General features: G+C 41.6%; 1 protein-coding gene across 2 annotated transcripts in view; it reads left to right on the top strand.

Annotated features, from left to right (window-relative positions):
• Nucleotides 1–15343, top strand: part of adkb (adenosine kinase b) — a 98132-nt gene that overhangs the window by 57458 nt on the left and 25331 nt on the right. For both annotated transcript variants that reach the window (XM_079660349.1, XM_079660350.1), the window contains exon 7: nt 13561–13731. In XM_079660349.1, coding sequence (XP_079516475.1) covers nt 13561–13731 — 171 coding nt within the window. The remainder of the gene's footprint in view (nt 1–13560; nt 13732–15343) is intronic.

Genomic DNA, 15343 nt, shown 5'->3' on the forward strand with positions numbered 1-15343 from the left:
CCTCTTCCTCCGTCTGTAACAAATGATCTCTCAGGATTAAAACCACTACAAACACTTGAGAAATATTAATCTTCTTTCAGGACGTCATTCAAAAGTAAAATTCAAAAGGAACAAAAACCCATTTGATGTTTTAAATGCCAAGTCTGATATCTGTTTGAAGAAAGATTAAATGCATCATGTTATAAAAGCATACTTTAAGTTATTAACCTTGTCCTTGCCAGCAACTGAGTCGACATTGATTGTGTGTGTTTTGTAATGCTAGAATGATTGTTTTACAGCGCTGTGATTGCAGCGGTTTGGCAGGAATAATTGGAACTTCAAAGCGTCGATTCGTGAGCGTAGCCTGGGGATAGGTTTTCTGGAGAAGCTGACACTTCAGACGTATTATGAAGCCATCACGTCTAATTTGCACAGGGCTCTTTTGTAATTTAGCCCCAGTTCAGAGGAAGAGTCTCCTGCTCTGCAGCACAATGCACACTCTTGCTTGCATTGTTCACGCTCATTGGAAGAGACACTGAGTGAATGAGTCTTGGAGCTCAAATAATGTGCAGCACTGTTCCTGTCATATTTGTTGCTCTGTAATGGCTCCTGATTTGTAGTTTCCTGCAGCGCCTTTTGGATATGGTGCAGAGCAGACATCACTGCACACTATACAGCAATTGTTTCGCTGTGCATCCAGTCCAAGCAGCTTGTTTACAACTCGCTGTTGAAGCAACTGCATGACAGATAAAGGACCTCCAAAACGTGCTATTTGAGAGGGGGGAGGAAACCTCTTCAGAGGAAAGACTGGGGTTTTCCACATGCCGCCCAGACATTCTCACACATATTGAGTTTGTCTGTGTGCATCTTTGAAGATGCAAATGTGTCAACCACATGTATCCAACCACCCAGCGAGAAGCTGAGATGCTCAACTGCCTTTCTCACGGCTCTTAAATGGCTGCCAGTGATCTTCAGCGGCTCTGCATGTCTGTGCAGCCCGCAGTTCTTTTTCAACGGACAGATTAGTTTTTGTGGTCTATTGAATAATTTGTGCACATTTATCACAGAGCAAAAAATGTCAGCTCAACCACATTATGAGACGGAAGAGAGTTTGGCTGTAAAATGTTACGACTTCTCGTGTAGCAGCCTGTTACAGTAGATAGTAAGTGTAAGCTTTCCTAATGATACAGAAGCCATTCATTGGCCATCAATATAAACCAGAAGTTATTAGTGTCAGCCAACTTAATTTATTGCTTCAACTTTTCAGATCTATTTTTGAATGACAACACAGACAGAATATGTTTTATTTTGAACATGCAGTCACTTCTTAATCAAGAGAATATTTATACCTCAAACTTGCCAGCCAGCTTTGACGTCTGGTGCAATAAAAAAAGACAGCACATCATAGCTTGGCATATCCTGACAGAAGAGACGTTCGTAAATTATTGATGTTTTCCCTTGCTCTGTCACCTATCATTGCACTATCCTTCTACTCCTGTGTTTTGAAATGCAAGAGTAGTAGTCCTGCAGTGTGGCAAGTCATGTTACTGGCTCTCATTTCAATATCTGAAGTGAAAGGTCGGGATGATATATTCTGTCCTGCCGCGGTGACAGTGACTTACATGCCACCAGTTCAACATGGTACACTTTTTTACGAGGCCCACCCTGCCTGTCGAGCAAACTGATAATGAATCAATCTGTGTGAAACATTTATGGGTGGCCCCCCTCCCCCTCCTTGCGTGAGGCCAATTAGAGCCTCCTCGGTGGCCCCTGCTGTCTGAGTCAGGGAAGCCCCTCGCATTGTCATATCAATATTCCTCTGTTGATCTCCAGCTGAGGCGAGTCCGGCTGCTCTTTCCACACATGCTAATTTGCATTCGCCAGCATGTGTGGGAGATGGCATGCTGGCTGCCTCTCCTCCTTGTTTCCAAACCTATTGTTGGCTCTCTCTCTCTCTCTGTCTTTTTCTACTTTCCTTCTTCTTCTTTTTTCGAGAGGGAAAGGTTTCTTGATTCCTGGCATGCCAGAGAAGGGTCCTCTGTGGATTACATTGGCTAAGCCCTTATCACTCCAGGAAATTCACTGCCTGCTTAAAAAAGTGGTAGGAGTAGAAAATCAAGGGGAAGTGTTATTCTTTTTAAGTTTCTCCCTATTCCCATGGAAAGTTATTACGGGTTTGAAGAAAAGTCCTTTTTTTGGCACTCGAGTTTTTTTTCGTAACTGCATTTCATATTTCACCCTTCTTTTTTTTTCCCTTTTTCTTTTCCAAGCGGCTGGTGGAATTTTAGAAGTGGAAAATGTGAAGGCAGGTGCTTGAGAGCGAGGGAGTGAGGGGAGGTTTAGGGAGGGCTGTGCTCACTGGGAAGCGATGTTAAACATCCAGGGGAAATGTTTGTTATTCTAATGGGATACCACCATGGTAACAGCTTTTAGAGACTCCCTAGGCTTTGTGTGGAGTATATGCACGCTTTCATCAATCTCGCCTAATTTCTTTGGGGATTAGCAGATATAATCAGTCCTTTCTCCAAGTCGTCACCTGCTTATCGACATGAATATTATGGTGAAATTTAGCAGAACACAGCCCTGTTGGAAGTGGAGAAAGCAATACACGGGCCATTAATATAAATCACAAATTTAAGTGAGCCACTAAATGGATCCAATAGTCATCAGTATTCCTTTTGTGCTGACTGACAACCCAGACAGAATAGCTTACATTTCGCACATACCTCTTTCCCTTCTTCTTTTAAATCCTTGCAACCGGGACCAAAGCACTTTTGCCTGCATTACATCTTCACGTTAAACATGTTTCAGACAGGGTAATGAATTATGTCACTTCCAGATGTAATACCTTTACAAGGGTTTTAAAGGCAATAGAGTGAACTCATTTACAAGACTTGGGTAAAAAAGGAAACCCCTGCCTGATGTGGAGCCTCCGTGTTTAAAAGGCTCCAATAACTCGTAAGCCCCTCTCAGTTTTATACCTTTTACTCTCCCTCTGCAGATTTGCTTAAGTGGCTTATGTGAATTGCAGTTGCCACATTGAAGCCAGGCAGTATACAGAATACATTTCTTCCCGGCTGTGACCAGCTAACAGTGCGGTGAACTTGTGCATGTGGTGATGGAGGGGTTTAACACACAGCACCGCAGCGCCGTGGGAGTATAGCCTGACCCAAAGCTAAGCCCCCAGCCGAACAGCCTTCCATCAAACTCCCAACACTGCCCTCTTATCTGCTGGCATTTCTGTGTGATACAAACAGCCAAGACGTGATATAGTTGGCTACATGTCATATCTGGCATTGTACTACGCTCTATCTGCTTCCCCCTCTGTGAAATATAATGCTTTTAACTCCCCAGCTTTCTGCCTTTGCTATTTTTTCCATCTGCAGCAGAGACAGAGACCGGTGTGTTTGCTCGTCTTGGCCAAAGGCCAAAGGCTCTTTCTGATATAATCCCCACCATCGATCAGACTTTGTTTACTCTAACATGGTTTCTCTCCCCTCCAGCAATTAGAAGGCAACCTTCCACCTCCCGTTCCACAGACTTGCTTTATACGTTTATTTTTCCCTTAAGTGGTCATTTTTCATGTTGTGGCTAAGCTCTGAGAAGTGTGGGTGTATATTAAGTAATGGATACTCTTGAACCAAAATGACTACTTACACATTTTGTTAATATTTCTTTGTCTTTCAAAAGGGAGAATTCCCGGGTCACCAAACATTGCTACTTATTGCACTGTACTGTCACTAAACTGTATTATTTAGGGCTGATTCACACATTTCTGATCCAGCACTCCACATCCTGTGCGTTTAATTTTGGCTGCCCCACTTAGAAATAACAAGCACTTTGGATTTTTTTTGAAAAATGGATGTGGCTGTAGAAGCTGAGGATGACTCTTCCGTCCTGTCTGAGAGGCTCTTGTCATAATAAATCAGGCGAGAGAGTGACTGGTCGTCTCTGTGGCTTTAGCAAAAGAGGTTTATAATCCACACAGAGAGGAGGACATTTTGTTTTATTGGTTACATTGTGATCATAAATCTGGAGTACTACGTTACACCTGTCATTGATAATGCATGTGTCCAAAATCTCTATTTGTTGCACACCAGAGTAGTATTACATTTATTTTTCTGTAGAGAAAAGTGAATGAGTGGAACAGATTTTGTATACAGTATTCTAAAGGGCTGTTCCACCCACTTGTTTGATGAGCTGGAAATGTATAGAAAGCCAAATTAAATAAAATAAAATATATGTGTAATATTGCAAGGTTTTTACACCTGCTGGAGTGTAATGTTGGTGTTTCAGTAACTGCAATATGCAAGGAGTGCAATGGAAACATATTTAGCATGTGACTTATGCAAATGCACATTCATTTGCATTTTCCTTTTGGTTTTGATTCAGGTCATTTGGTTAACATTTGAATATAAACCTGGAAAATAAAGGTCACTTAGGGCAAGCAAAGTCAATGCCTTTTTGTTTGGGAGTTGGTTTCAAGTCAACTAGTGTCACTGATTGTGACCATGGAAACATATTATCAATAGTACCTTTTTTAAAGCTTAAATAAGTCAGCCTTAATTTGGGTTAAACTGTCTACCTTGCATTAGTCTAATCCAATCAAATACGTCTGGTTTATCCATGTCGATAAGAAATAATATATTCTAGTGCCTATGTGTATTTGTCATCTTGTCCAAAAGAGAGGCAATGGCAACCACGCTGCGCCTGATAAGTCTTGCAGAATTATCAAAGGCAAGCGGCATGCTAATGCCTGTGAACGATTTTAATTGACCATCAAACACATAGCTTCACCCTGTTACTTGTGCTTTTGGCAGACAACCCTGACGCCTACAGTACCAACAGCATCTGAATGTTGTGATTTTTTTGTTTTTGCTAGATGCTTAAGAAAGACTTTTATTTCATGGCTATGATTATTTATCTTAACCTCGGATGCTACTCTCAAGTGGGAGAAGCTCTTAGTACACTGCTAATGCTACTTGCGCTTTGAGGGAGAACAATGTCCAGTAGTGAGCAATAACTTTCACATTGCTCACAGAGAAAACTTAAGTGGAGGAACGCTGGCCAACTTTAATGTCATTATCATGCATTTACTTTAAAACGTTGGAAGTTCCTTCTGTGCTTTCAGTCTTTGTTGTTTTTTTCTTTTGATCACTAAGATTTTGAATTCCTGCTGGGGTATTTCCATCAGCTGTGATTAGCCATGCACAGGTAGGGGAGTACTCTTCACTCGGCAGTGCATTTCTAAGGCAATTTAAAGTTTTAGCAGCAACTGACCCTTTTTCTTGACAATCAAAAATAACAGAGCATCGAGACAGTTTTTTTTAGAACGGGTTCCTGCAGTGACGAGACTTTCTGTCGAGAGCGCTGTTTCTGCTCTTCCTCTTTGTATGTTTACATCATCTGTGTGCACTCAATATTTCTCCCTCTTGGCCTGAATAAAAACAAAGTCAGAGTTGACTCGCAGCAGCATCACAGCACCAGGAGGATAAAGACATGTGGAGTGAATAAACAAGCTCTAAAGTTTCCTAGCCTTGACGGTATTTCTTACCAGTTGTCATTTTATATAGCTTTGTCATTTTTTGCATAATTCTACGGTGCATTGGCTTGGCTTGATTTGATTTAGGACCTCCACTTTCAAGGAAATTGGGCTTAGGGTATGTAAGTTCACACTTCTTGCCTCCTGGCAATTGATTTTTCTGAGCTTGATTTTACTGCTGTTGCAAGAGCAGTAGTGAGTGTTCGAGCCGTGTCCCTGAGGTCCAAAGATACTCAAACCTTTAGGGGGAGTTCAGTGTGGTTTTATAAGTGAAAGTTAGCAAGTGCAAAATAAAAGGGAATGTGTGTTGATTTAGGTTTAAAACAAGTGATAGATTAGTTGACAGAATATCATTTTTAAATCATCTATCAAGGTGAAATACCCAAAATGCACTGTTTCAGTTTAAAGGTCCTGCTTTATTACTTTTTGTATGATTGTAAACCGAATTATTGGTAAGTTGCATTATGTTTTTAATAAGAATGTGATTCAAAATACTCTCTTCAAAGTAATGGCATTAATCATATGACACAAGGCAAGTTTAATTACAATAGCAGAATTAAAGGGTCGTTCCACCACATTTACCCATAAAGCTCTCTTTTACTAGTAATGAGGGATGCTACCAAGTCTGTGGAAGGAGTTTATATTGAAAAACATGTCTGCGGCTCTGGAGAAACTTTTTAAAGAATGAGAAAGTAAAGCTTCATGTCATCGGGGATTGTTTTATAAGCTTGGGTTCCGAAAAAATAAAAATAACTTGCTTGAGTAAGCCTTCTAAACAAAGTGTGAAATCATAAATGAAAGCCAGTTAGAAATGGCATCAATGATCACACCACAGAAACAACCTAAAGCAGCACTTTAAAGACACCAGCAAGTAATCATGCGTGCTCAGTAAAAAACATTTTCCCCCTTAAAACCTGCCCCAACTTTTTACACTCATTTAAAATTCTTATTTGGCGATCAGCCGCTGATACTGGTGTTTTCTTCCTGGGGCCATCATATTACAGTTTCAATTAGTTTTTTTTTTTTTTTAAACGGGCATGAATAATTAAGTTATTTTCATGCCACGTGTTCTCCTATTCGCTGGTGCCGAGTGCACAGTCAGGAGTTATTATTAGACAGAATTGAAGCGGCCTCGTGTCCTCGTCTCTGAGCAGTTGGGCACCGGGCTCCTGCATTGAGTTTGACAGCCTTCACACAATATTGTGCAAGGGCGCTCCCTTAGCTTCTCATGCTGGTTAAATGTAATATGGCAGATGGATAGTATTTGCAGGGAGAGCGGGGGTCTCACCCTCTCTCTCACTCTTTTTTTTTTTTGCCGTCTCTTGCCAGTACCTCAGACATTTCAAGGGGGAGAAATATGTATCAAATTAACTCCTAGCAACAGGGCCTCTGAGCTCCCTGCCCTTGTCTTTTCAGCAATCAGAGCTTTGTTATTTTAGTCTTTCAACCAAAACCAAACTGGATTCAATGGCTTCAGCAATTACCTGTAATTTTCCAACCTGGTGCACTAGCTTTCAGCGGCGAGACTATGAACAGTGAAAGATTGTCTCCTCGGCTCCTCATTTTAGTGTTCAAGTTAAGTGCACTAATTCATTTACATCCATGGAGTGGCACATTTGGAAATGTTCACTTCCCAGCAGCAGGAATGTCTGCGGAGATTTAGTTTCTGTCTGTGCACAACCTTCGAGTCACTGAAACTAGAAACCCCTCTGCAGTGTCGACACTCCAACACTGAACCTCTGCTTTATACATCTGACCCATATATTAATACGTCCTTTCAAGCTAGTTCAGAAAAGGCAACTCCGCAGCCCGACATCTGTTTTCACATCAGACTTTTATCCCATTTTTCCATCGACCCCCACAAACTCCCCTTTCCATTCCCCATCCTGTTCCCAAATACTGTAAGAAACTACAGGAGCTCAACTTGACTCCATAAGTGTATTTGCGTGTTTTTTTTTGTGAGTCGGATTGATGTTTCCCCTTCAGAGGCACTGAAGGAGAGAGAACTGCTTGCACTAAAATGCTAATTAAGTGCAGTGTGGCAGACAAGGACACTTGAGAGTGTGTGCATTAGCGAATTTTAACTCCCTGCAAACCAAACAGTTTGTTCTTGGCTAATCTCCCAATGATGGAGGCATGAACAACAGTAGGAACCGGAGAGAGTCGAAATATAGACTGGCTTTAGAACATTAAAAGAGAGGGAGAGGAGCATGGTTTTTCTTTTCAATACCAAGATAACACCGTTTTAGAAGAAGAAAGCATCTCTTCTGGCATCGTTTCTTTTCTTTTCATCTCCTCACAGAGGTAACATATGGTATCTGTAAGGGAGTCGGATTGTGCTATGCGGTGAATTATTTTTGTGGATTAGTATTGGCATTTAAATGCTCTTGGCTTTAAATCTTGTCTGTTTTAGATCTTAAGTACATTCCTTGGCATCCCGCTCTCCCTCTCAGGCTGGCCTCTTCCCCCGGCCAACACATTTTTTGAAACTATAGAGCTTAACAGGAGAGCAAAAGGCAGCCATTTGAAGAGACCCTGAAGCTGATCTCCAATTACCTTTAGTGAGATACCACTCAAATCAAATGGTTTCATCCCATGTTGTGATGCCAACAAAACCTTAACATAGAGTTGGGGTTAAACATCTTTTTTTCTTCCTAGGCGAGTAGTAACCTCTGTTGCTCTGCAGAGTTGAGGCGTCTGAGGTTAATGTAATTATGGTCTCTGATGGTTGTACAAATTGCAGGCTGGTAGTGTGACACACGCTCCCCTCAAGTGCTTTGTGGTCAGCTCTAATGTCTTGTTTTATCCCGCTCATTAAGAACGACCTTGGCCAGGTATGTTTGGTTATCGCCACAACCTCCTCGCTGCTTCTTTACACATCAGGAGACCTTTCACGACATTGCGGGATGAATATCCGCCAGCTATAAAATGGGATAATATTAACCCCAGAGAATATGTTTTAGAAATAAATACTGCAGCAGTTACTGTAGTAAGTGAGGTCTCTGCCCAGTTGTTAAATCCAGCGTTTGTGGCACATTTATGTTGCCCTAGAGATCCTGCCTGACATGATAGCCCCCTTTCCCTCAGCTCAAAGCCGCCTTTTAAAAGCACAGCCCTCCCTTCTGTTTCCAGTACAGTTGGCCTCCCTCCAGCTCCCTCACAAGAAGTGGATGAATTCCTAGATGTCTGATAAGCTTCACTAGAACACGATTCTTAATGGAAGAAGAAGAGGCAGATGCTATCAGTACGGTTGAATTGCCTTGCAGTCAGATCAAACATCCTAAAAGTGCAGGGAATGCTGAATCATGGTGGTTACACATTTATCTTCTCTGTTGGTTTAATTGAACTTGTTTCTAAATCAAACCAACTGGCCGTTTTCGATGCAAACAAAACATCATTAGCATTGTGAACATCTCACTTGCTTTGTAGCTTCCCCCCCCCCCCCTCCACTCCTTTTCTTTTGAAAAGGAAAAGCTTTAAATTAGCTCTTTTCATCCTTTTATTTTGTTTTCCCTCCACTCAAGGCACTTTGTGACACCATTTATCACTTACCTGTGTTTGTTTGTCCTCTTTCTTTCTCCTGTTTATCGAGCCAGAGACTGACACAGATTCCCCCCGCCCCTCATCATGTGTGAAGGTCTTGCTTGTCCCTTTGTGTTTGTGTGTAAAACAGCAGGACCTTCAGCATCGGGGAGTAAAATATATCTCGCAACACTGGCGTAGCGTGCCAGAGGTGTCTTGATGGAGATGGAGTCATACCGAGCTAATGAAGCTCCAAACCTCAGCTATCGATCCCCCTCGGAATGGCGCTTTACAGAGCTAACTGAGGAGGAGAGCAGTGTGGGGCCTCACGCGCGCTCTGATCTGTGTGACATCTAATTCTGTGTAATGAACCCTGTGCACCAGAGAGCATGATGGGGGGGCTGTCTATGGTAATGACAGGGATAGCATGGCTTGGGCGGCTTTTGAAAAGCGATGATACATTGCTGGTTTGCACACAGGGGTTTTCTGACTTCGAGGAGTTTATCACTGGAGCAAACGCCTGTATTTTTGTTTTACTACTTTGTAACTCTACTATTTGTAGTTCTCGCTTCTCCCTAAAAGGGCCACCTTTATCATGTCTGTCCATCCTAGCAGAGGGGTCCCTTAATAAGTTATTAATATTGTGTTTTATTTCATTTCGATTATTTACAAAACATGTCTCTATAAACACACCATACCCAAAAAGGAGCAGGGAGAATAGAATAATCTAATATTACCCCTTTCTCAACAACAACAAAAATATATAAATAGATGGTCTGTCCTTCATATTTTCTTATTCACATCCAATCATAACGGTATCGTAGGAAAATAAGAGAAACACAAAAACGTACAAAAAACACTTAGTTCCCATTTGACAGTTGAAAGAAACAAAAGTAAAAAACAATACAAATCACATGTACAAGGAAAAGTGCATTTCTAGACTTTATACTTTAGTAGTGTAACAATGTATTAAACAGGGTAAGGACCCACAGCTAGAACAATAACTGTTTCTTTCAGCCAACAGAGGCAAAGGGTTGAACAAAGGTTAGCTACAACCCATGAGTCTGCATCAAAACAGGAAACCAAAGACACATCCGTGAATTTGTCGTAACGGCTTTCATTGAAGTGGAAACTATGGTTGTTCAAGTGGTGCTAATATGAGTCAGCTTTAAAACTGCATTTGTTTTGACCACTAGGAAGCAGTGCAACAAACGGTAAACACAACACTGACATATGATAACATTATGGAGTACTTACAGCAAGTGTAGGGAAGAAGATGCCTTAGAAATACAAGCAACCGATATTGAGCAACATTAGTATTCACTTGGAAGTGTGTTTCTGGCCCCTTTGGCAACTGGAAGTCCAATGTTATTTTTTGTTTACTTTTAGACTCATGTAGCCCCTGCAGAGATATCTGGCTCCTTTGTTGCCAAATGCTCCACATTCATCAGATGTATACATTTAAATGCTGTTCATGTCATGTACAGCGGGATTATCAGAGCTTTCTCTTCTGAGAGTTTGTCACTAGGGAGTGATCTGTTTGACATTATGCAGTTATTTCATCTATTGTTAATATAAAGTATAGATAAGAACAACTTGAAAAGTAGAGGGCCTTTAGATTGTCAAACCCTCTGAGAGACATGTGTGATTTCTGGCTGTATAAATAAACTTGACTTGATCTAGGGATTTGATCAAATGTATTATGATTGCAGTGGCCATAATTACTCTTTTCAGTCAAGTGGTGATGGTTTGAATTCCCTTCATCATTCCTGAGTAATAGGAAGTGTCAAACAAAACCTTCATAACACGACGCTCCCCCTCATCGCTGCAGAATTAAAATAGACCCGAAAAAAAAGGAAAAGCGTTTCCTTTTCCATGACCACCTCTGCTGCTGGTGCAAATGAAAATGCCCTTCCCAAAATAGGTCATTTTTAACCTTCAGATGTCCACTTTTATTTTAAGCTCAGTGACACGATGCCATCCATCACACCCAGCGTTTTAGATGTGAGCAGCCCCGGGGAGAACACTGATACAATGCAGGAGGAAGTGTGATAGCTTTCTGCTGCTGTGAAGTTAGGACGTCTACGGTTAGATCACCACTAATTTCATCTCAGGGTAGCATTTAGACATTTTCTTTGTGTGAGTAAAGTGGAAGTCATTTCTCTTTTTAGGGTAAACATTGAAAGTGGATGCCTTGCCTTTCCAACTCTTCCCTCAAATTACCACTTGACATGGCCAAACATCGCTCCGCATTATTGTGTGCCAGGAAAAAGCATTTCTGAATGCTTTATTGAATGTTTTGGCTGGGTGGAAAGTGTACGAAGTGTACCCAGCGCTTTGATCATCTTGACCTGGAAATGTGATAGTGACCCCACTTCACAGGGCTGCCTGACACCTGGGGAACTGGATCTGGTTTTCTTGATATGTGATCTGCACCACAGCACTAAAGACTTAACTTCTCCCGTTTCCAAAGTCGGCAGAGACTACTGATAGGAACTGGAATTTCACATGGCTCAGACTGAGGCTTTTTTATTTCTTTCTCCCACAAGCCACTGGAGTCACAGCATGTGGAGGCTGGTGGAAAAATGGCCTGTATGGTTTTAATGAACAAGATTCCTGCAGCATTACTTTAACTCTAAGACATTCACAAACAAAGTTTTACAGAAAAGATTGAACAGTGCCGATGAATCATGTTTTGTAGGTACTTAATGTGTATGCTGAAAGACATTTCAGATTCTTTGAGTTCTCAATAAGTTGTTTGTTTTTGTTGTTATTTAGCCGTTTTGATGTCATTATTCATTTGTTGGTTGGTTTTCACCGTGTCCAGCTGTGTTTTTGTTGTTACAAGTTGCACATAACGACATAGAGGGTTGCACTTTATCTAAATAAAACATAAGCACCGATATGAACACACATATTTAATGGATGTGACAGTCATTTAGGCCCTCATTTTCCTAAGTAAATTGATCAGGAGGACAGATGCTGCAAGATCTTGACAGCTTAACAACAAACCATGATTTAGGAACACAGGATTTTAAAGGTAAATTATCATCATTTTGTCATTTTATGTTTCTTTTTTTTTCTCTTGATTTATATTGGACTACTGTTTTAGATCGACATGGATCATTTGTTGAACGGTCGGTTTATGTATGACAGTTGTGAGCTATTTAATGTGATGGCACTGGCAGTGGTTGGGAGGCCAGAAGTAAATTACACAGAGGCAGTGTGTGATTAGAGAAGCTGTGGCATGGCTTTTAAAGTTCACCACCCCTCAGGATATTTGATCGAGCCGCCGGCCTTTGATCAGTGTTAACATTACGGTTACCATGACAGTTTATTTTCAACTACCAAAACAATACCGTTTGTGTCAGAAAACAATCTCCCCTTCCTCTGACACGTTGGCACGGCGCAAAAGAAAAATGTCAGGGTCAGTGATAGGCCATTAGCCCAGAGTGAGCTCCTTTTGTGCTCCCAGATCCATTGAAACACCTTTTAAGATTTCAACAGATGGTACCGTGACACAGCAACCACAGGTGCTGACCTGGGCTTTAATTTAAAGACATTGCCAAAAGAAACACAGGTCTTACAGCACAGCAGAGCACGGCGAGGAAAAAGTCTCTCCAGAAAGAGAATGGCTCTATGAATGTGTAATAAAGAAGTCACCTGCTTAGCACGGCTGCATTGTAATGCCTTGTACATCTGATTGACTACACAGTCACCCTCTATTCATGGGTATTACCCTTTTCTTTTTCATAGAGGTCGCTCCTCCGTGGCTGCAAATGTCATCGTGCTTTAATGAGAACTCCACTGTAGCCCACAATGGAAGCTTTTCAGCCAGATTAAATGTATCACTGTGCTGAAACTTTCCTTTGCCCCTATTGTGACACAGTGGTTTTACAGAGCAGCTTGTTGCTGAAAAACAAGGTTAAGAAGATCAGTATCAAAGGAGGAGTGTTTTTGTGTGGCTTGCAGGAGAGTCTCGCTTCGGGTTTCCACCTGAAACACAAAGGTGTTTTCTTACCTGATTTGTATTCATTCACACAATGAGTGGACCTGCCTCTCTTGTTTCCAAGTAAGGAGAGTCCAGACGAGACTTTTGTTCGCCCTATCATCGGATACGTGCATGTTGCTTCCTCCAGTACGAGCCTTGGAGCCCGGCCACAGGCTTTGTCCTGGATAGACTTTTCCCTGCCCCTTTTCCTCTTCTTTGTAGCTCTGTGTATGCTCCAAGAAACCATTCAGATAAATGTTTGAGCAGTACCGCTCCTTTTTTTCCCTCTTGACTCCAGTGTTATTTCAATAATACCAAGCCATGTCACATTTTAAATTGCCATGTCAGGATCCAAAACCCACACATTAGCAGTTTAAAGTGTTTCAGTCCATAGGAGCCTGTAGTTCAGATCCTTCGGTCCCATTGTGTGCTGTCAAAACCCAGATAATGCTTCCTGTGCAGTGGCACCACACAGATGAGTTAGTTTGATCCTGTTGATGTCAATAAATATTGTATGTGTTTTCAGGGTTTCTTCCTCACTGTGTCCCCGGAGTCCATCCTGAAGGTGGCGAAGCACGCTTCAGAAAACAACAAAATCTTCTGCATGAACCTCTCTGCACCTTTCATCAGCCAGTTCTTCAAAGAGCCCTTGATGAAGGTCATGCCTTACGTCGACATCTTGTTTGGTAACGAGACGGTAAGTCAAACGTGACATGTGTTCCTTCAGGACAGATATTCTGTTTGCTTACACGTTGTTTTGATTAAGATGAACAGAACATGTGTTTTTTATGTGCATGCTTATATTTATTTCCACAGAAAAGATTATCATTTCAGTCTGTTTTGGGTTATTCGGTAAGACATTTCAAAAACCTGTGTTAACTATTTGGCCTTTTTATAATAGAATGTCATGCTAACACACTACATTTGGATGCTAAACATGGTAAACATTATACCTGCCAGACATTGGCCTGTAAGGATTGTAATTGTTAGCACGCTGATATTAGCATGTTGCCCTCAACGCTGCTGCTCAAAGTACAGCCTCAAGGAGCTGCTCTGGGTTCTTGTTTTTTATACTACTCAAAAACATTTCAATCAATCTTCATCACCTTTAGTACATATCTGAATGAGCATGAGAAAAACCGTTTTAATTACACTTTTGAAATATATTTTACATAACATATAATCCTCCAAATAGTCTGCTGTATACTGAAATATGTCCAGAACAACAAGAGGCAGGTCTACTGATGGCTGTAAATCAAATAACTTTATAATAAGCTTTTTTCAACTCTAACCTGCATGATGCCGATTTTAAATTCTTCAAAATATTGTCTACGATTCACACGATGAATTTAAAGGATTGTGCCGTCTTCCTGCAGGCATGTGCTCCGAGTGCTGCACTGTATATTATCTCACTATGTTAAAAGCAAAATCTAAATATGCCGTTTCATTCCACTCATTGCTCTCATTTGTCCTCAGTGCCCATTTAACTTCTCACTTCTCACTGCCCCATAAAGAGATGAATAAGCATTAGCCCTGTAATCATTCATCTCAATCGCGTCACCATTTCATGGCGGTTGATCTATTGATTTTCTCGCCTCTGTGGAAGTGAGTAGCTGGTTGGAGGTCAAGCTGTGGTCACAGACCGTGGTGCTGCTGGGAAGTATCCTCTAACAGGCCAGCTGGGCTTGCCTCGGAGGCACCGCCTGGACAAGCTGCACCTTCGGGGGGGGAGAGCAGGGGAGGGGATGATCACTGGGCTGAACTCGCCTCCCCACTGCTAAAGCTACTAAACAGAGCCCTGTCTTCCAGTCAGAGATGGGGTCCACAGAGCAGGACAGAACTGGAAGAAACAGCCCGCCTTTTGAGGATTTATTGCTGTTGCTGACTTCAGCTTTTTCCTCTTCTCTTTCCTCTCCCGACATAAGACCTCCCTTTTTACATATGCACATCTCTTTTGCTCCCTAATTGCTGTGAGGGACGATTCTGTCTCCGAAACCACGTTGCACATTTTGCAAGCGTTATGTATTTTCGGGTTGGTGGTACTGTAACTGTTTGCTAAAGAAGTTTGCTCACACCTCCAGTCATTACAATTTTAATGGCTCTGGATAATTGCAATGTATGTTTGTTGAAGGAGATTATCTCATGGAGTTTCTGTCGGGGCTTGCTCTCTGGAATTGAACTTACACCGCCAAAGTAACAGATTCAGTTTGAAAACAGAGCAGATATTCACTGCCCTCAAGCCGTGAGGTCTTCCAGGGTCTATACAGGACTAATGCCTGTCCAGAGTGGTTTGACTTCTTTTGGCCTTC

Source organism: Notothenia rossii, assembly GCF_949606895.1.
Source record: "Notothenia rossii genome assembly, chromosome: 11".
Lineage (NCBI taxonomy): Eukaryota > Metazoa > Chordata > Actinopteri > Perciformes > Nototheniidae > Notothenia > Notothenia rossii.